The sequence below is a fragment of the Martes martes genome (assembly GCF_963455335.1).
Source record: "Martes martes genome assembly, chromosome: 16".
In the NCBI taxonomy this organism is placed as follows: domain Eukaryota; kingdom Metazoa; phylum Chordata; class Mammalia; order Carnivora; family Mustelidae; genus Martes; species Martes martes.
This window is the reverse complement of record NC_137904.1, coordinates 3,491,397-3,513,731: the sequence shown is the minus strand read 5'-3', so window position 1 is coordinate 3,513,731 and position 22,335 is coordinate 3,491,397. Positions and strand designations below refer to the sequence as shown.

General features: G+C 62.8%; 1 protein-coding gene across 1 annotated transcript in view; it reads right to left on the bottom strand.

The window, feature by feature from the left end:
* Nucleotides 1-4,815: 4,815 nt before the first annotated feature.
* Nucleotides 4,816-22,335, bottom strand: part of NTN1 (netrin 1) — a 62,935-nt gene continuing 45,415 nt past the window's right edge. The window contains exons 5-6 of the mRNA XM_080826700.1: nucleotides 18,072-18,146; nucleotides 4,816-5,230 (exon numbers count right to left, since the gene is read on the bottom strand). Of these exons, the coding sequence (XP_080682826.1) occupies nucleotides 4,902-5,230; nucleotides 18,072-18,146 (404 nt within the window). The 3' untranslated portion in view covers nucleotides 4,816-4,901. The remainder of the gene's footprint in view (nucleotides 5,231-18,071; nucleotides 18,147-22,335) is intronic.

Below are 22,335 nucleotides of genomic sequence, written 5' to 3'. Positions count from 1 at the left end.
GTCTGGGGCTCCCTTCCTGCACTGACTTTGACAAGTGGCAGCGTGTCCCCTCCCCAGCGAGAACACAAGGTTGTCGAAGGCAGGTTGTGTTTTACAGACCATGCTCTCATGTTGTCTCTGACCAACGGGGAGCTTCATTCTGGCCTGGGGGCTGGGGCTGCACATGGTCAGGGCTGGGGCTGCACATGGTGCCTGGCTATGGCGGGGCCCTCAGGCAGAGACAGCAGAGACAGCCTCATCCTGAAAATCCTTGAGAACTGGATCCCTGACCCCGGATGACCCAAGGTGAGTGTGTGGCACACGCCTCTTAGCCCTAGTGACGTGGCGGGTCTTCAGTCCACAGATCTCCCCCCCCACCCACCCCCCCAACCCTGGGGCTTCCTCTCTCCTCGGCATGTCCAGACACGGCCACCCCAGCGGGGGACTCACTCCTGAGCGGATGAGGACACCGGAGATCACGCCTGACTCGGCTTTCACCCCTGGTTCCGAGAACACAGCCCGCATCTCTCAGAGCCGGACCCCCGCGGCAGCTGGGCTGGCCCGGGTTCTTCCAGAGGAGAAGGTCAAGGGATCTCCGTCACCGCTCCAAGCCTCAAGGTAGTAAGTAAGGGCTTTCCAGGCCTTCCAGGGCCAGCCTAGGCCCGCCGCCGAGACCTGTCTTCAAAACAGGTGGGTGCAGAAGTTATAGCTTCCTGGTGACGATCCCCCCCTCCCCTGCGCTGCATGGCAACACAACGGGTTTCTAATGACTGAATTATTAAAGAAAGCGCAACCATTGGGAGGTTTAAATATAGCCTCCCAGGAACCCAGTTAGCTCAGCTCCTGGGTGCCTGCCCTGCACCTTCAGCCGTGGCGTGAAACCCACTCCCAGTTTCCCCAACCCCGCTGTCTTTCCTCTGGAGTCTCTTCTTGGCTTTGAGAAGAAGACACGGATTCTGTGAAAGGCAAAGACTACTTGCGGGTCTGAATCAGGAGGGGAAGTTCAAGGGTGTGCGAGGACACCTCTTTTTGCTGACCTAGAGCCCGGGGGAGTGGCAGGGATGGATCCCAGCGGCGGTTTCTGGGGGACTGAAAAATACACAGTCCCATCCGGGAGGCTTTTTGCTCCAAGTCCCAGTCAGAGCCAGCAAACCCTAGAACTCTGCAAGCAGAGTGACCCCGTTCCTGTCTCTCTGGGGTCGTTAGGGCTCGGTCACTGGGTAGTTCTGAGAGCAGAAACGATACTCCTGAAGAGCCGCCGGAAGACTCCCTCTCCTCGCCCCACGGCATGCTCAGGCCACCAGGAAAGACGAGGAGACAGTGAACAGTGTACAAGAGTTTATTTAAATGATATCTGAACTTAGTTCTATCCTGTGGGGCCCACGTTACAAGTTCCATCTGGGTCCATTACAACTCTAACCCAAAAAAAAAAAACAACAAACAAAAAAAATCCACAACTTTTTCCATGTCATTAAATATATTCATATATAATAACCATAATATATTAGTATGCATTGGAAAGAAACACTGACCCAAACAATATGTCATGGTCACAACTAAACATTTACAATTCTGAGTGAACAGAACTCAGAAACGCAGGAGGGAGCTGGGGGGAGGGGGGACGGAAGTGCCTTTGGGAGCAGGGGGAAGAGAGGTGTGATGCCGTGGGAATGGGGCTGGCTTGGTTTGGGCCAGGGGGCCAGGCCCCACGAGTACGCATTTGGATACCCCTGGGGTAAGGCGTGGCTGTGGCCATGAACCGTGGCCCAGTGACCCCAGCCATGAGTCTAGTTCGTCCGTCCGTTTGTCGGTCTCGCTCTCTCGGGGGTGTAGGGGACTTCCTTTACGTGTTGAGACCCTGACATTTTTCAGTTTCATTCCATTCTGGGCCACACCCGAGGAAGTCTGTACCCAATTCCTGCGTGCTACTATGGAGACAGGGGACATGAGGGGCCTTGGAGAGGTCCCCAGTCCCCCTGGCTTGTACCACGGGGGTCCCTCCCTTCCCATCTCTGGGCACCTGGGGCAGCCCCTCACCTTTTCCCTCTCTTCTACCCCATAATCTTTAGTGTTACTGTTTGTCAGTCAAGCAGGCACGTTGCTGTCGGGGGCTCCAGACCACCCAGCAGGTGAGAAAAAGGACAGGTGGGCATTCTGTTTTCATTTTTAAAAACTAATCTGGTATGTTTTTCTCAGACACCTACATATCACAACTCTGGTTAATACACTCTTCAAAATCAAAAGCTAGCTCCGTTTTACATCCGATCCTAACTGTACAAACCGGAACGCCTCCGTTCCTCCTTCCGTCTCCTCCCAGGGAGGGGGGCGGGCTGGAAGAGGGTGCTTTCCCCGGGATGGGCCCTCGCTGCTGAACTTGGTGGCTGGACTCCGAGGAGCGGAGGGCTGGGTCCTCAAGGTGGGCGAGGCAGGCTGGGATGACTGAACTCTCCTGCCAGGGTCCTCACCCCCCCACCGGCTGCTCTGGGGCCCGGCCACGGGGTAGGGGGGTGGGGGGTGGGAGAGCCTGCACCCTCGGGGTGCTGAGCCGAGGGGGAGACTGGTGGAATTTAAAGCGAGAGGCGAGGGGGCCTCGGAGACCACCAGTGCCAGCCCCTCAGGGGACGTGGGGTGACACTCCGGCCCAGGAGGGCACAGCCTTTCTAGGGAGAGTGAAGAAGCCAGGCAAGTGTGAGCAGAAATGAGAGCAGGCCCTTTCAAGAAGGGAGCCCAGCAGTTAGGGAGGCCTCAGAGATGCTCATGGCGCTCACAAACCTCCCAGGCCTGGGGCAGAGGAGGGCTGGCTGCTTGGTGGGGTCCCCGTGCACCCAGCCGTGGGCCTGGATATTCCTTCCCAGGACGGTGCTGTCTTCTCCCTGCCCCCTTAGGCATCTCTCCCAGTCTGTTCTGGAAGCCCTCCAAACACCCCCAGGCAGCCAAATGTCCTTTCTACGACGTTTCAGGATTAGCCAAGGCCTGCCTTCTTGGACCTGTGGCAAGTTTACGCCCTGCCTCACCCACTCTTTCTGCCACCTCTTAAGATGTTGTGCCCAGCCCCCGACCCTGTCCCCATCCCCACCCTGACTTCTCTTAACCCAAGCTAGATGCAGTAACCGGGGCCAATGTCTCAGCGGCGACCCAGCCGTGCGAACCGAGGGGGTGGGTGGGCTACAGGGCAGTGTGCGGTGAGGGGCAGTGTGGCCCGGCTCTGGAGTCTGAACCCAGCTCTGCCTCTTACTTGCCTGTGACCTTGAGCAGTGTCCTCGCTGGCAGAAGTGGGCTGAGAATCCCTGTGTCCGGGTCGTCATGAGGCTTAGGTAAGGTCACGTGGGTAAAGTGCCTGGCACAGAGCAGGTGCTCAGTAAGACAGCCGAGCTGTGGGCCGAAGCGGGGGAGGCGGAGGGAAGCCAGACCACGAGGGGCCGAGCTTCATACTTGGTCTGACCCTTGCGAGCCACCGAGCTCCGGCAGGGAAAATGAAACCAATTTCCTGACTGAGAGCAGAGCCAGGCCTCTAATTCAGTGTGCCGGGTGTGAGGACTGGGCCAGAGGCCCCTGGGCAGTGCAGAGAGCTCCGAGGCAGGGCAGCAGAAGGCCCCAGGCCCCGGTGATGGGCCCTGTGTGTGGAGAGCCAAGGGGCCAAAGGTCTGGGGCCGCCTGTTTGGGGACAGTGTCTCCAGAAAGCTTTGGAAAGGGGGCCTGGCCACACCAGGGGGCACGGAAGGCCTCCACAAAGAAGGGGTAGCTGGAAAGGAGCAGGCGAGGTGTTGCGCAGCTGTAGGGGGAGCCCCAGGGCAGGGGTGGCAGTAGCGGGCATGCTTGGTCCAGAAGTCTCTGTCCCTTTCCCGAAGGACGCAGGAGTGAGGGCAGCAACAGGAAGTGGTCATGGCTTCCTTGGCCCACAGGAACCTGGTTGTCCCGGCCACTGCCTGCCTGAGGCTCGGGTACCCTGGGACCTTGCTGAGCCCATAAACCCTGGCCCTCCCGGGCAAACCCCTTCCCCCAGCCTGGCCCAGCTGCCTGTGCAAACCTGCATTCCATGCCCCAGGCCCTTCCCAGGAGCTGACTTCATTACACAAATAGTGTCATGGCCCCTTCCCCCTTCCCTGGAAAATGTCATAAAGGGGCTGGTTCCAAGTTTCCAGAAAGGAAACTCTCTGGGAGGTTTTGCCTTCGCAATGCCTCCTCCAACAGGCAGCTCCAGCGTGAGGCGGTGACCACCCGGCTGGGGCTCTTCGGGGGTGTCCTTGGGCCCACTGCCCTGGGCATGGGCTAGCACCCATCCTGCACCCGGCCGAGGACAGGCGCCAACCCCGGATCGTGGTCCTCTGGCTCCACCAACGGGAATCCCCACCCTGCCCCAAGAACCCCACCCCCCAGGACCAACTCGACAGGTGGCAGCAGAGGCCACGGGCCCCCTGGGGACTGCTCCGGACCCCCAAGGGCCAGATGGGACCCAAGTTGTCGCAGCCTGGGGTCCCTGTGGGTATCCCCAGACAAAGGAGGGTCTGGGTGGGGGGAGGTGGGGCGTCTCGCTCAGCGCCTCCTGCCCCGGGGTTCACAGTTCTCACGTCCCCCTCTCCAGAACCGGCCGGCGCCGAGGGGGTGGCCCCACCTGCGCAGCTCTGCGCCCCCCACCCCGGCCCCTTGTGCCTCCCAACCCCCACGCCGGGTCAGGCCTGCTCCGCCCGGACAGCGCGCCGCTGCTCTGGAAGGAGCCCGTGAGGTAGCTAAGTCTCGTCCTCATCTCTCCCGCCCCGGGCGCCCGCAGCGGGAGGGGGAGGGGAGGCTGGGGCGGGGCCACGGCCCAAGGCCCCGCCCTGCAGCCCCGCCCCTGCCCGCTCCCCCACGCCCCCCACCGCCGGGAAAGCCCGCTTGGCCCCACGCCCCGCCCTGCCTGCCCGCCTGGCGCCGCGGCCTCCGCGCTAGGCCTTCTTGCACTTGCCCTTCTTCTCGCGCTGCTGGAACTTGCGCAGCCGCCTCGCCCACGTGTCCCGCCACTGGATCACCAGGCTGCTCTTGTCCGCCACGATGCCGCTCTGGTCGGGCGAGTCCTCCGCGTTGCCTAGCAGCAGGTACTTCTTGAGGGGCTTGATTTTGGGACACTTGCAGGCGATGTCCCGTGAGCGGATCCACAGGCTCTGGTCACCACGGCGGATGCGGCTCGTGCCCTGCTTGTACACGGAGATGATGTTCACCGTGAACTTCCACCAGTCCCCTGCCTTGTCCGCCTTCAGGATGTGGATCTGGACCGCTGCAAGGAAGCACAGGCAGGAGAGTGGGACCCCAGGGCCAAGGAGTGCCGCCTGCCCACCCCCACCCCCATTCCTGCGATCAGGTGGGCCCTCTTGGAACTGAGGACAGGTCAGCCAGTCTGATGGACAAGACACAGCTGGGAAGGGACGGCACAGGGTGCCCCACTGGGGTATGCGTGGGTGATGCCGAAGTGCACCCCCCGCCGGCCCCTACTTCCTGCCACCGCATTTCCAAAGGCTCCAAGCACTTAACATCAAGCCTCATGACACCTCCAGACACACAACCTTGCTCTTGACCCAGTCTCAGAAAACCATGATGGGCTCTCAGTGCCAGGTGCAGGGTACCGTGAACCTGCTCTGCCAGGTGGCCATGGTCCCCTCACAGCGTCTAGGCTCCTTGTAGGGTGCTCCCTCCCGACCCTCTCCAATTCCCCAGGCCATTCGCCTCCTAATTCTCAACTGAAACGTCCCTTGGTACAGGGGTTCTACCACTGGAGCCTGCATCGGAATGCCCCAAAGGGCTTGTTAAACAGACACTGCTGGGCCTCACCCCAGAATTTCTGATTCAACAGGTCTGGAGTCCCCCTCTCACCAGTTCCCAGGTGGAGCTGCTGCTACTCCACGGAACACACTTTGAGAATCAGTGCCCTAGTAAATGTTAATGTCATTTCTGCAGGGTATTAAGAAAGATATTTAAAGTCGGGAGAAATGCCTTTTAAAGAAAAAGATGGGGAGCTTTGCTTAAATAATGTTTGTGAAATTGAGTTAAAGTCAAGAGGTTTCCTTAACTGCAGGACTTTTCAGAGCCTTCAGTCTACAAATCGTTATATGCGTGTGGGTTGGTTTCCCAAACAACTCTTGAGTGCAGACCTGTGCAGCTAGCGCATCTTGGGTTGGCAGAGCCCCGTGCGGCCCAGTTGGGGCAAGGAAAACCCGGTCATGAGCCATGGTCAGAACAGGGCATGCTGCCCTTGCTGAGCCCACCGCCACCCCCTGCACCTTCCCCCCGGCCCAGGCTCAGGAGTGCCCTGGCGGATGAGTGGACGGGGTCCTCCTGGAAAAGCAGCAGCAGCTCGTCTCCAGATTACACCTGAAGGAACCGAGCCGTGGGCCAGCTCAGTGGCTCCCACAGCTGCGAGGACATGTCCCCAGGCATGCCAAGCGGTCCTCACCTGCCCGCTTACGGCCCAGCCGCCCATGCCGGCCAGCCTCTCTTAAGGTCGCTGGGGCCCTTCCTGCTCCCCCTTCTGTCCCCACACTTGGCCCAGGATGCCGGCGAGGTTCAGGGACGGTGGGGCCCAGGGGCGCGTCTGCCACCCTCCAGCTCGTCCTTCTGGGGTGAGGGACATGGCAGATTTTCCCATATTTCATTTCAGCCATTCCTGGGCATCCTGAACTTTGCACTCCAGTCTGAGGGCTCCAAAGAATGGCTGCCATGGCAACCGTTTCCATGTTTTTGTCACCAAGGGACTCAACACTCAGTGTGAACTCTGAGGTGGGGTGGGGAGCTCTCTCCAGCGTGCAGAAGTGGCTGGGCCGTGTGTTTGTGCACACGGAGGTCACCGTGGCAACTGAGTGCCCCTCGGCTAAGCGACGGGGGAGCCGGCGTCCCTGAGAACCCCGGTTTCCTCTCCTCGGGACTGAGCTGAATGCAGAATGAGGCCCCATCAGGATGCCACTGTTTCCCTGGGTGGGACCCCCGACCCCCCGGCCCAGCCACGGTGCCCTCCCCCATGCCTGCTAGCCGGGGTGGGCAGGGGGTGGCCCCGCAAAGATGCTGCAGAAGGCCACTGGGGAACGTGGCTGTGACCAGGCGCTGAGCTTCTTGTGGTGTGACAGGCTGAGCCATGTCTCCCGGCCCCAGATGTCCCAGGAAGAAGTGCCAACCCCCCAGACCTGAGGATGTGCTCGTGTCCGGAGGGTCATTACGGAGGTTGTGAAGTTCAGAGGAAAGGATGAGGGGGACTGGTGTCCCCGTGAGGGCACAGCAAGCAGCAGCCACCCGCAAACCGAGGAGGGGGGGCCTCTGGAGAAGCCGCGTGCGGACACCTCCGTCTCGGACTCACGGCCTCCGGAACCCGAGACAATAAACTTCTGTTGTTCCAGCCCCTGGCCTGCGGTGCTTGGTTCTGGCAGCCCGAGCAAACTCGTACAGTTGGAGCTGGGGGCTCGGGACCTTAGGTGTTGGCCCCGAGCTGGGCGGGAGGGCAGCCCCGATGACGTGGGCCAGCCAGGCTGGGAGGCAGCCAGGGCGTGCTAGCCTGAACTGGTCAGGCCCTGGGCCGGCCCTTCTTACTCTCTGGCTCTTCACAGAGCAAGAGGACGGGAGAGACCCCCTCCTCACCTTCCCGGGGTCTGGAGTTTCCCTCCCCTGAAGGAATGTTCTGGAACACCAGGCAGGGCATCCAAAGCAGCCCTCCTCCTCCCCCACCCCACTTCCCCAGGCCCTGCCAGTAGGCCTGGAGGGGCTCTACTCAACACTGAGGACACAGCCCAAAGGGGTACCCAGTCCCTGAACACCCTGCTGTCCCCGAGAATCCAGGGGCCAAAAGCGACGGACACCAGTCCACGGAGACAAAGCAATGGTCCCTGTCCTCTCTCCACCCCAGCCGCTCCCGGGCCTTGGAGCCGGACAGCACGGGCGGGCGCAGGGGCAGGGGCAGGGGAGGGTGGCGGTGGGGTTCATGTGATTATGCTGGAAAAAATCCACAGTTCCGCTGCCCTTGGCAACGCGTCCGCGCATTACACAGCCCACCAAGTATGAGCTGCACACACAGTGCGCGGGCCAAGTCCCTGCCGTGCACATGCCGCTGAAAATATTGAAAATACACATTGAAACGGTGACCTCAGGCAGACCCACTCTGCACGCTCAGGAGCGCGCCTGCCACAGCGCCGTGAGTCTGGGACGGCTGGGGTCCCCTGGGGGGGGGGCCCGTGGCATCGCCCAACAGGCACGCCGGGCCCAGGCAGCTCTGCCCATCCGAGCACCACGGTCCCTGCGGGCGTGCCCCTACACCCACACAACACTCAACACCCCGCCAACGAGCCTCAGCAACACCCCCATCTGCGCACCCATGTCCTAGCTTAACCTTCAGGAGGGCAGACTGGGGGCCCAGTAAGGATTCCCCCATCCCATCTTCAGAAATGAGGGAGGTGACCCTCAGAAAGGCGGACGGAGACTACATGGGACAGGAAGGGGCGTGTGGAGACCGGCCTGCAGGCAGAGGGTCCCAGCACAGAGCCAGGGGGTCCCCATCTGGTGCAGTGGCCGGGCTGGGGAGACAAAGTGGCCCCGCTCTCAGCGGTAAACAGCCACATCTCAGGGTCCACACCGTGAACGCGCACCCTTATGCTGAGGGCTCGGGCTGCAAGCATGCCCGGGGCTGGGGGTCCCGCGCTCCGCACAAAAGCAGGCATTGAGGGGGGACCTGGAACTCACGAGGTAAGATGGGTGAGGTCAGCACCCCCGTGGGCGTCGCTGAGCAGAGCCGCAGGGGCAGCACTTCTGCAGAACGGGGCAGATGCCCGAGGAAAGGCATGGAGAGGGCTCATGGGCTCCAGGGAGCAAGGAGCTGGCCGCTGCGGTCCACATCCTAGGGGCCAGGCCAGCCCGGGAGTCCCCAGCATCTGCGGCCAGCTCTGGTCGGCAAGGCTGCAGACAGGGCGGGGCAGCCCCCCCTTAGCAGTTCTGGGGTTCACGGGAAGGACTTAGCAGCCCCCGGCACAGGGCTGTGGCAACCGACTTCTCTTCTAATTCTGGCTTGCGGCAGGGCTGGCGGGGACCATGACTGCAGGTCTGGCTGTGACTCCGAGCGGGGGAGAGGCCGACCGAGGGCCAGGCCCGCAGAAGCCAGTCAGCAAGAAGGGCCTGTGCCCGAGTTGGGCGGTGGACTCGGAAGGCAGGCCCAGGGTAGACTGGGTGCCTCTGGCCGGCACCGGGGGGGTGGGGGGGTGCCCTCTCAGCGGCTGGGTGCGTAAGGCCCCCTGTGTCCTATGGGAACAGACCTCGCCCTCCTTCCAGGGAGCCTCAGCCTCTACGGGTCCCAATGCGGGGAGACCCTCAGGTCACCAAGGCACCCTAAAAAGTGGGAAGCTCCGGGTCCCGTGCTTGGGTTCCTCCACAGGGGGACCTGCTGGCCCACAGAAGACAGCCCTGTTCTCGCCCCTGAACAGGGGAGCCCCCCGTTCAGTTCATTCCGAGCCTCCGTCCGTCCCCAGCTCCAGCCCCGATCCAAGAGACTCAGAGCCTGTCAGCTCTGGGCCCTCAGAGGACCTGGCACAGCCACCTCTGGGGACAGTTCCTGACAGGAAGTAGCTCCAAGCTGACTTATGTCCCTGCTGGTAGGTTTTGGGGACCCCCTACTGGCATCAAAGCTCCCGGCCTGGGAGCTTGTCTCTAACACAAGAAGTGTATACAGTTGTTGCTTATTCATCTGCTGGCTCAGCCTGAGGACAACCTGCTGGGCCGGGGCCCTGGGGGAGGGGCCGTGGGGGAGGGGCCCTGGCACCCGCCCGAGGGGAGAGGGGCTGCCAACCATCTTCCTCTTCCCACAAGCCTTGAGCCCTGGGACACCTCCGCGGGGAGGCTTCCTGCCGCCTGGAGGTCTCCTGGATTTATGGGCCGCTCAGGGTGGGCCCCCAGGGGCTTCCCAGCAGCTGCCCCTCCCAAGCAGGCCTGGTGGCCAGCCCCTGGCCTCCCCCCTACCCCGCGCCCAGCCGCCCGCCCAGCCATACCTTCCTGTTGGGCCGGTCCGGCCGGGGAAGGCTTGTCACCCATCTGTCTCGGAGACAGCGGCCAGGACGAATGGGGGAGGACACTAACCCCACAGAAACCATTAAAACCATGCAGCCCCATAAATCTCCCGGTATAGAAAGTGTGTCATGAGCTGCAGCTGCTTTCATAAAATGCAGCCCTGACCACATGTTTCCCCATCCCCCGTGAAGGTAAGAAAGCCCGGAGCCCGGCCAAGTCTTGTTCTCGGAGATGCTGACCTGCCGGAGGCAGGGCGGCGGGGGGGGGGGGGGGGCGGGGGGGGCGGGGGGGAGGGGGGCAGCGAGTGTGCGGCTGGGGGAGGGGCACAGGGCATCGAGGCAGGGCATGGAGGCAGGGCCCGCGCACCCACCACGAGGTGTCTTGGCCGTCCTCACGAAGCAGGGTGGCGAGCTGAGGCTCACTATGGCCACAGCAGGCCACAGCCCCCCACGGGAGTCGTCTGGAGTCCCCGGGCTGCCACCCCCAAAAAGTCACACCTCAAACCTCAAAGAAGGCAGGGACGCCCACCTGCGGGCCGGCTGAGGGCCCCTCCTTTCCCCCCACCTCAGCAAAGACATCCTGGTTTGCCTCTCTCTCTCAGAACCCAGAGCAACGTGAGGGCTGCCTCAGTTTCCCAGCCAGGCCCCAGGACTCCGGCTCCATTCCTGGGAGGGGAGAGGGGTGAGACCTGGGACCATCTCCCTGCACAGGGATCCTCGGAGGAGGGGATGCTGGGAGGGCTGCGAATCAGAGTCAGACTCTGGGGAAGACATGAGCCCCGTTCCCTGGGCGACGGTCCCAGTCTGGCCCGGCCACCTGCATCCCCCTTCCCGAGTGAGACGGGGTCAGGGGACTGGCCACCCCGCTTGGCCAAAGGCTCGGGTAGGGGAGTGGGGCGCCCTCATCAGCGGGCTGGTCTCTTCCTCAAAGGAGCCAAAGGGACAGAGCCCCCCCCCCCACCCCAGTCAGGAGGGGCAGAAAGAGCCTGGCTTGTCCCCTGCCCCCCATCGCAGGTCTGGCCAGAGCTGCCAGACTGTCACCCGGAGGATGGCCTCACACAGCCCCAGGAGATGCTCAACAACCAAGCCCGCCTCCCAGCACCCCCGGGCAGGCCCAGGGAGGAGCGCTGCCCCAGGCTGGTGCACCAGTGGGGTCCTGGCCTCTGAGGGAGGACGAGGTAAGCAGATCGACCTCCGCTAATACGGCCTCAGACCAGGCCCCTCATCACCCCCCAAGGTACCTATCCCCCCGGCCACCGCCCGGACATGTGGCCTCCAGAACTCACAGAAAGCCTGGTGCGGCGGGTGCTTTTCTGGCTACAGATTGATGCAGACTCCACAGTGGGGGTGTGGCCCGTCCGAGCTCCCCAAACACAGTCCGCAGCCCAATGCCCATTTAGGACATGGCCTCCAGGCAGCCCCTCTGCAGGAGCTCAAAGGGCAGCCAAGCCCGCTTCCCCAGCTGGAGCCCTGGAGTGGGGGCATCCAGCAGCCACGGGTCCTCTCATGCACCCTCCGCATGCCCCACTCGGCTCTAGCTCCTAAAAGGCAACCCACACCCAAAGGAACCCCAAAGACAGGGCACCAGGCCCCGGAAATAGGAACCAAGCAGGATCCAGACCACAGCCCCAGAGTCCTGGGGGTGCTCCTTGGCCGGCCACGTTCCCCCAGGGGAACCTAGCAGACACCTGCGAGCACTCGGAAGGGTGTCCCTGGTCCCCTGGCATTCCTCCCACAGCCCCGCTCCAGAGGGTGCCCTTGGGTCTGGGGGCAGGGCTGCACACAGCAGGTGTACACAGACTGGGGGCAGGCCTGGGGCAGGAAGGACCCACAGGATCCCCGCTACGGTGGGGGGGGAGGGTCCATCTGAGCCCTGCGTCGCTGAGCAAGATGCTCTGTGACCCTGGACACAGGCCCCCGGTGGGCAGAGAGGACAAGTGCTGCCCGTCACAGGTGTGGGACACAGCCGGCGCCCCCAGCCCCAGGGGCAGAGCTCTCCAGGCACCTTGGACAGATCCCCGCCCCCACCCCCTCCAAGCCTCCACGCTCCGGTCAAGCTGTCCAACCTGGTGGTCACCCGAATTCCTCGACCCCAGCCTGACTCACACGGACCCAGCCCCACATCTGGCCTCCATATGGAGCTGGCCCTCTGGGGGTGGGGAGGAAGGAAGGTCACATCTGGCTGGGGAAATCGGAGGCTCCCCAGGGGGACGGTGACCCCCCCAGGGAAGGGTCAGCGAGCCTCTGAAACACCATGCCACGCGCCGCTGCCTGCTCAGTGTTCCGCTCCCCGGGGCTACAGGGGAATGGGGGGGGGCCTGGCGTCTCCCAGGAACGGCCTAAGGAGGGGGAACACCCGCACCCACACCCAAGCCCCCGGATTGCAGGGGGCTGCAGACCCAGGAGTGGAGAACCCGTCCAGCTCTCCGCGCTTAACGGGATTGATCCTGACCAGGAAAGCTCTTGAACTCAAGGTCAAGAAAAGGAAGGGGACGGAGTGTTAAGAGGGGAGAGGCCATCGTTTGCCGAGACTGTCCTCCCTCTCCCCGGGTGCCTGGGGCCAGCGAGACAAAAAGAGGCCTGAGTTAGGAGCCTCTCCCCTGACCCCATCTGATCTCCAGCCTGAGCAGTCCTCACCAGCTCCGCGATCACCGGCGGGCATCCCCACCAGCGGCGGCGCCCCCCAACGCACCCCCCTCGGGGAATGCCCGGGACCTCCCTCCCCCACACGGCCATGCCCATCGCCAGCCCCCCCAGTCCCAGCCGCGATGTCTGCCATGTCAGCTCCATCATCTCTAAACGTCACCCCAGCACCACGGGGACCCCTCCTGCCCCCGCTGTGCGGCCCGGAAGTCTCTCAGGCTTTGCAGTCCCCAGTCCAGAGCACACTCCCGTGTCTGGTTGAGTCTCAGCATGACGTGGGCAGGACAGGGTGTGTGCCCCGTGACAGGTGTTCGTGTAGATTTGTCAAGGACGGGAAGGAAGGCAGTGAGGTGCCCCGTCCCGGGCCTGGCAAGGCCCCGGGAGGTCCCTGGGTGCACGGGGGGGAGGATGTTGGGGTGAGTGACAGTTCCACTTAGGTCCCAGGCCCGCTCCTGCCATGGGGCCCCCGAAAAGCAGGTGCGCACACACACGCACAGCCTAGCAAGCCCCGTCTCTCCCCGCAGAGGCCAGCAGAGTCTCCCCTTTGAGCCACACCCAGACGCCATCCTTGCGGGAGCTCAGGAGGCGTACTGGACGCAGATCGGCTCGTGAAAAGCATTCTGATTTTTCCATCTGGTGGTGCCAAAATGTCTTTCAACAAAAGGGGTGACTAATAAACATTTCTGGGAACGAATCATTTTTCCAAGAACTGGCAAAAGTGAGATGATCTCACCTTTCAGAATGTGAGCTGTCCGTCTCCCCCCCACTTGCGAAGCCCAGGGAGAAGGGAAAGCCTGGAGGCGGCACCCAGGAGCCCACGGCGGCCCGCGTGAGCAGGCCCGGCTCTCAGTGGGCTCGGACGTAGCCATGGCTGCCGAGGCCCACTGGGGACTCACCCCAGGCTCCCTGGCCCCCACACCCTTGCAGCCAGCACCTGCTTTCCCAGCCTGTTTCCACTTCTGTGGCCGAGGCCTTCCTCCCGCTGCCTGGGAGCCTTGCTTTGGCCCGAGAGACCTGGCTACCGAGGCCCCCTCCTCCAGGAAGCCCTCCCTCCACGCCCTCTCTGGAGAGCCAGGCTCTGGAACTCAGGCTTGTCCACCCCGCCCCGCTCTTCACTGTGTGCCTGTCTCCCTCCTAGACTATAAGTTCCCTGGGGGCTAAGCCAGTGTCTCCTCCATATCCGTAAGCTCAGTACCCAGACAGGATGGGGCATACAGCAGGTCCTCGATGAGTGTGCGAAGAGGGACCGGCTGGGGATGGGTGTGTGAGGGAGCAGGACGCCCCAGGATGTGTGTGTGTGGGGGGGTGTGTGCACAGGTGTGGTGAGTGAGGACAGGGCCCGGAAGGAGCTCAGGGACAAGAGGGAGCAGAGGCAGGGGGCTGAGGGGCCCGGCCCAGATGGAAGGTCATGGGAGCGGCAGCGAGGGCTGTGGGCCTAAGACCTTCCCCGGGCCCCAGCCTAGTGCCCACCCCCCACAGTGCCCTGGGGACAGGGTCATTCTGTCGCCCTCATTGCCTTCACTCCTCTGGCTGGCAGTACGTGACTCCACGGGGAGGGGCTCCAGACAGATGCTGCCCGACGTGGTGCGGACTCGGTAGTGAACACACAAGCGGGCACACTCACGCACTCATGCGCCCACACAGGCACACACAGGTGTGCTCCCTATCACACGAGCACACACGCGCTCTGACGTGCACAGACACACAGGGGCACACACGCATGTGCATCTGTGCGCATACACATTCACACCTGCACACCCATCCCTGTTGTCACACAAAGCACGTGTGCACGCTCACACGTACACCCACACGTGCACGCACACACCCACGTGCACACACAGGAACACATGCACGTGCTCACACTGTCACACTCGCACACCCACACGTGAGCACACTCACACAAGCACCTCCTCAGAAGCCCACTCACAGGCCCACATCCACACACACGTGCCCACACTCACATGCACACCCACGAGCACACACGCAGCTGTTCACACAATCACACCTACCCGTGCACGCTCACGCACGCTGTCACACGAGCACACTCACCAGGGGCGTTCACACCAAGGCAGGGCCCCTCCCGGGCGAGTGTCCCTGAGGAACTGGCCGGCATCACAGACACGAGACAATCACGCGCACACCTACTCTCCACTTGCCAGCAGGGTCTCCTCGAGGGCAACAGAGGGCCAGGAGACCACAGTCCACGGGGTCACCCCGCACCCCTGCCCCGAGCACATTGGGTCTCACCCAGAAGGGTGTCGTGTCCCCTGGATGAGACCCCCATGTGACAGGAAACCGAGGCCCAGGCTGGTGAGGCTCCTGCCCCAAGTCCCACAGCACGTTGGGGGTCTGCACGTCCAGACCATGGGGCTGCTGTCCCCTCCCCGCAGCCGGGAAGAGAACGGGCCCCCTTCCCTGCTAGGGGCCTCTGTGGATGCGAGAAGCGTGGCGGGGCTTGGCCCTGAGGCTGTCCCCTGACCCCCGTCCCCCTTGCTCTGCTTGGTGCCCACCCCGGCCCCTCTCATCGGGAACGTGCCAGAGCGAACACAGGGCAGGACGCGCCCGCACACCCCTTCTTCCCCCTGCCCCGGTCGGCGGAGACCCAGCTCCACACCCCCAGCAGGAGACGGGGGGGGCCCGGGGCCTGCCCTTCACCTGGCAGGGGCGGCCATCCCGGGGCGCTCATCAGCAGCTTCTGGAACATTCAGGGCACTGGTTACATTTTCTAGTTGGCTCCCTGCTGGGTGTCAGAGCAGGGCCGATGCAGCCCCCCCAGAAAGCCCAGTCCCCAGTCCTCGGCCTGGCCCGCTCTGCCCACCTCACCTCCCCGCAGACCCCCCAGGCCAGCTCCCTCCTCGTCCTCTCCCTGTGCATCACGCCCCCCCGCGCCGGCCTGGGGAGGGACGCCCCCACCCTCACGTTATCCGGGGGTCTGTGGTCCCAACGGGATGCAGGGTCCTGCGAACCCAAGCATGACACCTCACCACCGCCCCCCACCCGCAGCCCCAGCGCGAGGCCTCCGGCTGCACCTGCGGGTCCCTGCCCTGGCGGGGGAGCGGCTCCCTCCCTCCTGAACAAGCCGCTGGGGCCCCTCTAAGTTCATAAAAAGACCATGTCCGGTCCCCTTGGACAAAAAGAGGGTGTTGAGCCCTCCTGCTGATGGGGGCCAGCGAGCGCCGAGGGGGGACAAGGGTCCCCCGGAACATCGGGGGTCGGGAGAGCTGAATTCAACGGAGGAAAAGACAAGAGAACAAAACGGGGCCGAGTCCCACAGAACCAGGTGCGACGCACGCGCTATTCCGGAAACTGTTTTAAAAGCCCAATTTTCCCTTTCTTTGCTTTTAGAACCGAACAGGGGCTGCAGGCAGGCACCTCACAGGAGGACCGCTGGGCCCTCCCCCTCCAGCCCTCAGGTGTGATCCTCCAAAGATGCTTCCAGACCAACTCAAGCTCTCCCTGCCCCAGCACGCCCACCATGCCGTCCCCGTTCCGGGCGCCGCGGGCTCTCAGGGCCTGTGGACAGAGCCCCCACTTGAACCCCGGGCCCCAAGCCTGCAACTGCGACAGAACCCTTGGGCCACCCTGCCTGAGCCCTCATCCCTCCCTTGTGCGTGTCACCGGGGCTGAGGCCGCGCTCCCTTTCCCCCGCAACCATCTCGAGGTTTCTTCTTTTTCCAGCGGCAGCCGGACGTGCCTGCACTGTCGCGGGCACAAACACTTAAATGGGGCTTTGGGGAACTGGCTGTCGGCCCCACAGGGGTCTGGATCGGGGCCACCCGGAGACACACCCCCAGCAAGGGGCAGGCCAGGTGCCCTGGGCAGGCTCTAGGCTCTGGGGATATAACGTTGCGTGTGCGCGTGCGCGTGTGCACCTGTGTCCGTACACACACTCACACGGGTACGATGATTACGTTTTATAAGTTCTCCAAATTCCTCTGGGTTCCCTCATGCATCTCATTATGTTTAAAGGGCCGGACCCTTGTCCTTATTAAAGAGAAACACCTTAGGTCTGGTTCCCAGGGCCTGCCCCGGGCAGACGGCAGGCCGGGCTGGGTCACGGAGGGACAGAGGGACAGACAGAGGTCCTCCTCCGGCTCTGCTCCTTCCTCCCTCCCTTCCCGCCCCGCCGCCAGGCAACTCACAGGGCTCGCTCCTCCCCGGCATCTTCCAGTCACACAGAGGGGGGCAGGTTTGGAGAGGCGGACAGGAGAGGCCGGTGTGGTGTGGGGTGGACGGGCCTGCCAAGCCCGTGGCTGGGGGACCCACCTCTGGGGGCCACGTAACAAACCGGACCGGGCGGCATCAGTGGGAGCGGGGGGGTGACGGAGGGGGCGGGGCGGGCCAGGAGGAGCCAGGCCCAACGGGTCCAGAGGAGGGCCGGACGGTGGAAGGCGCCAGGCCTGGGTTCAGGACCCCTGGGCCTCCATCCAGGCCACGGTGACCTCTTGGCCGGGTGACAGGGGCCTCGGCTGCCCATGTGGACACCCAGGTCTCTGCCTGGGGTCCTCCCCGCCACGGCCAGCAGATCCCCTGGGGCTCCTGTTCGCTAGGCCCCTGCTCTGAAGTGACCCCCGGCTCTCGGCTGCAAGGGTGGCCTCGAGGGGCTCCCCTCCTCCAGCGGGCTCCCCAACAGCCTCCCAAGTCAGGCTTTGACCCCACATCACGTGGTGTCTGGCCAGCCCAGGCCTCCAGCCAGCACAGCCACTCTCAGGGACCAGACGCCACAAAGCCGGCTCCTTGCCTCCTCCCGGGGTGGGGGGGGGGGGCGGGCAGCCTGGCAGGAAGGAGGTTCCCAGCAAGTGCGTACGGAGGGGAACAGGGTCTTCCGACGGAGAAAGGGGCACAGGGGCCCTGACGGCTCAAGGGACAGGGCTGTCAGCCCCAGAGCTGCCGGCCACAAAGCACCCTCCGGGACCTAGAGAACCACTTAAAATGCAGATTCCCCGGCCCACCCCAGCCTTTGCAGAGTCAGCGTTTGGAAGGAGGAGGCTTTTAAGCCCACGGAGCTGCTGCCCCCTTTCCTGACGCCTGGAGGACCCCACCCTGAGCCATGGAGGGAGACTTGAGTTGAAAGTCCATTGCACGGAGAACGGCACCCAAGACCAGAGAGGCGAAGCGACTAACCTGAGGCCACACAGCCCCCAGCCTGGGGCAGAGTGAAGGCCGGAGGCCAGGCTGGGAATCCCAGCCGCAGGGGAGCCCCTGCCCGAGACAGAGAGAACTCAGCCCTCACGCCCTCCAGTCCCCTCGTGTCCCCCTCAGAAGGCCCCTGGTGCCCCTTGCCTCCGAGGGCCCGGGGGAAGAGCTGACAAGTCCCTTGGGCGTGGGATCCCGCCAGCCAGCCCCGGCCGATCACGAGACACCAGGACCCGCAGGCCGCCAAGGCCACCTGCCCCCCCACCCCCACCGGTCACGCGGCCCCCAGACAGGGCGCCGGGCACTCACCATAGTCCTTCCTGCAGTACTTTTTCATGTTAATCTTCAGCTTCCCTTTGGACGCCTTGCAGTAGGAGTCGCAGTCTGCAGGGGAGGAGAGCACAGACAAAAAACCTAATTAGGCCGGCGATGAATAGGCCGGGGCCGAGGGGGAGGCCGCCTCCCCAGATGCCCAGAGGCCGGCGATACCCACGGGCCGGCCGGGCGGCCATTCAGGGCGGCCGGGCCTTCTCAAGAGGCGCTTGGGACAAAGGGCCCCCCGCCCGGCCCGGCCCCCCGCCCGGTGGCCCCGAGGAGCCCTTCAGCCATCGTCTGGAGCCCCCTTGGCCTCCGCGAGGGACACTGGGGCCTGTGGTATTGTGCCACCCAGGGCTTCGAGCGCCGCCCAGAATCCCCCCACCCCGTTCTTAAGACACAACTGGAACCTGATTAAAGCCGATAGAGGCCTCATTGTCACCCCGCGCCCCGGGTCTGTGTCAGGCGCTGGCTTTCATGGCGCGGAGCCTCTGGCTGGGGTCAGACCCCAACAAAAGAGGTCACGGGGGAAATTAGCAGCCCATGAAGCATTAGAAAACGCCTTTGGTGTCCACTCTACTGGAGTGTGCAAATAGAATGGCCTGCGGAGGGGAGTTCAGTTCTAATGGGCCCCACTGCTGCGAGGCAGGGCTGTGGGCCTGCGGCCGCCGGGAGCACGTCGGGGGGCTTCCCGGAGCCGGGGTGCGAGCCAGGCAGAAAGTGCAGGGTCCCCCAGGGTTGGCTAGCCCCTGGGCCCACTTCTCCTGGGGCTGGGGGGCTCCGTCCAACCACAAGAGTAAACCCCCCGCCTCGGCCCAGCCAGGCCCTCTCCCGGCCGGCTCTTCCCGCTCCTCCGACAAGGTGATGCAACGCTTGGCCAGATCCACAGGGGACTGTCACCCTCCGCACGATGGCCAGCCCACGGCGGGGGCCCAAGACATCACTCCAGCCTGCTCCACGCCATTGCCCGACACACCAGGCCTCACTCAGTCTCACCACCGTTCTAGGATATGGGGGTGACAGTCCCATTCTGCACATAGGAACACTAAGACCCCCTGCCCAAGGCCTCCCTGACAGCTGGTACCCAGGCTGGGCCTTGAACTCGGACGTGAGAGGCCCGATGACTGCTCTCTTGGATATACCACACCGCGGTTCAGTGAACACAATGCAAGCAGGGCGTGAAGCTCAGAGCAGGGCACGAGGAGTACCCCGTGTTCCAGCAAGGCCCAGACAGCCGATGGAGGGCCCAGAATGTTCTAGAAGCCATGGCGGCACGGAGCAAGGGAGGTGAGCTGGGGGTGTGTCCTGGTGACAGATGGGGGGGCTAGAAAGGGGACACACACACATCGAGGGGGCCGCCCCAGGAGTAGGGGCAGCCCCTGCCCCCCGCAGAGGGCATCACCAAGCTGAGCTGGGGGTAAGGAAGGATCTGTGTGGGGCATAGGACAAAGCCGGGAAGCGAGTCAGGCCTCCCAGTGCCCCCCGCCCAGCCCGCCCCTTGGCTTAGTGATGCAGAGAATATTCAGATACATACAGACCTGCCCCAGAGCTGGTCTCTGGCCCCGGGAGAGGTGGCTGCCTCCTTCCAGGTTCTTGAATTCCCTGACTAGTGCCTCGGTTAGAGTCGAAACTGCTCTATCCCCCTGCCCAAGGGGCCCACGGCCTGGCAGCCCCTGCTGCCTTCTGAGCCAACTCGGGCGGGGGGGGGGCAGGGGGAGCACCTAGTGGGGAACCAGTCTCAGGAAATAGGGGAAAATGCAGCCCCCCCTTCCTGCTCCCCTGTGGTCTGAGCCCTGAGACCCCCTCCCGGTCACCGGGATGCCCTGCCAGGGGCACCGGGAGGCTACCTGCTAGTGACTTCTGCCAGCTGGCTGGCTGGCCACCGGGGGAGGGAGGGGACCTCTCGGGAGGCAGGGACACAGCTGTCCAGGGACCACCGCCCGCATTCTGCAGCCACCAAGCCCGAGTGGTCAACGTAAGGTGATGGCAGCCCGAATGCACGGACCTGAGGCACCCGCACTGGGCCCAGCGCCCCGTGCGTCACCCTGGGGAGCAGCTGCTCCAGGCCACGGATCAGCCGGCACAGGGACAGATGATGCGCACAGCAAAGCCACCGCCGCAGCCGAACCCAGGACCCGAGTGAGCGGGCTGGGCTCCCTCCCTGCTCTCCCCGCTTAGAGAAGCTAACAGGAATGCTGGGTGATATTCCCGGGACGGCCTTGAACCCCCTCACTCCTTGCCTTTTGGTTATTTTTTACCGAAGTCAAAAGCCATTGGTCCATGTCTGTGCTTGCATTCCGGGGTTGGGAGGAAAATCATCTCCGCCCTGCCTCCCTGGGGGGCCTCTACAGCTGGGCCCTGAGGCACACAGCCCAGAGGGGAGGGAGACACAGCACCGTGGAGCCGTGGCCTCTGCACACCTGTGAGGGAGGCCCTATCGGTCCCACCTGAAAGCCGGGAAGCCAGGGCTCAGGAAGGTTCTAGAACACCTGCCATGCACGGTGGGGGCCGAAGGCACGGTGGCAGAGCCCGCTGACAGTCTCCTCCCAGGGCACCTTGAGCTTACTTCTTGCCTTCCCTCCTGCTAACACCGACAGCGGTTCTTTCCAAAGCCAGATATCCACCTGGGAGAGACATCGTCCCAGAATGTGGGGCATCCATCCCCTGCCCAATGAGAACACTGGAGTACCAGCCCCATTTCAGAGCTGGGGTGGGCCGGCCACGAAGACTCAATCCTAGGACCCCGGGATCATAACCTGAGCCGAACGCAGATGCTCAACCCACGGAGCCCCCCAGAAGCCCCAGAAATACTTCTTAGGGCCGTGCACTCATTGTGAGATGTCCCCCCGCTCCCTTTGGATTTGTCGATTCCAACTGGGGTGAGAGTAGGGAAACAAAGACCGAGACGCTTAGACCTGTACGTAAAACACTGGTAAATGGGCTTGGAATGAGGACGATGGAAACGCTCTCCTTTGGGTGGGGTAGAGTCAGTAACATCCGGGTCGTGGACACCGTGGCCACTATGTGGCGGCCGGGGGACTCTTTGTTTTGGGTGTGTTCCCCAGACAACTGAGGTCATCGGACAAGTGGTCCCTGGGTAGGGAAAATGTTCCTGCCTTTTCTTCTTCTATCAAATACACACACAGCCACAGAGACGGCCTCAGGAGGGACAAGCCACAGGTTTCACATGTGGTTCTGACTCCTTCAAAATGGCATATCTACTTGGCAGCGACCCACGGAGCCCCTCTTTGCCTGGTGCCAAAAGAGCTGTAAAGACAACGAGAAAAATGAAAATTCACACTCCCGCCAAAGAAAACCAAATGGATAGATGACCCCGTGCTGGAATCTGGGAGCAGTCTCTATTAATTAGAGGCAGATGGTGGCAGAAGGAGAAAACCTGTCCCAGGTTTTACCTCGAGACGTGGCCTCTCGTCCGACGCACGGAGAGATCTCGAAGAAAGAGAGGACACAGGGACAACGAGCAGGAAACAAATGGGCAGGAGGTAGGCAGGGGTGCTGGGGCTGGTGCCCTCCCCCAGGGAGGGGACGCTGAAGGAAGGGGAGGGTCCAGAAGGATGACAGTGCGCCTGCATGTTTGCACTTTCGTTTTTGTCAAAATGACCAGCACAGAGGAGGAGGAAATCAGGCAGTGCGGGTAGAAGGATGCCATCCCCAAGGAACACAAGTGAATCAAGGGGAGACACTGGCAGGAGCCAGGGAGCAGGGCCAGAGCTGTATCTAGTTCCCTGCCGTCCAGCTTGTAGCTGAGATGGGAATCCAGTTGTCCTAGTAGAAGGATCTGCCTTTTTTTTTTTTTGCAAAATGCCAAACAGTAAATATTTTAGGCTTTGCAGGCCATACAGTCTCTATCACAAGTATTCAAAGTCCGCTGCTTGGACATGACAACAGCCACGGACAGCGTGTGACTGAACAGGCAGGGCAGACTAAAAAAGATCTGAAAAGACACGGTTTCTGTAAAGTTGGAGAAGAAAGCCAGAAGGGAAGACCAGCCTGAGCTGAAGAGGCCATAGGACGATACAAAAAATGTGACACAGGAGAGGAAGAAGAGCTGGAAAAACCAAGACCAAAACCAAAAAACTCAGTAGCACAATCAAAACCCACTTCGGAAGCAGTCAAGAGAAGGGATCCTGGAGACACCCGATTCGGACACACAGAGAATGGACTGGGGAAACTCTCAGAGATTGTAGAGGAAAAGGATAAAGACGTGGAAACCACGAAGGAGAGAATGGTGAGAATG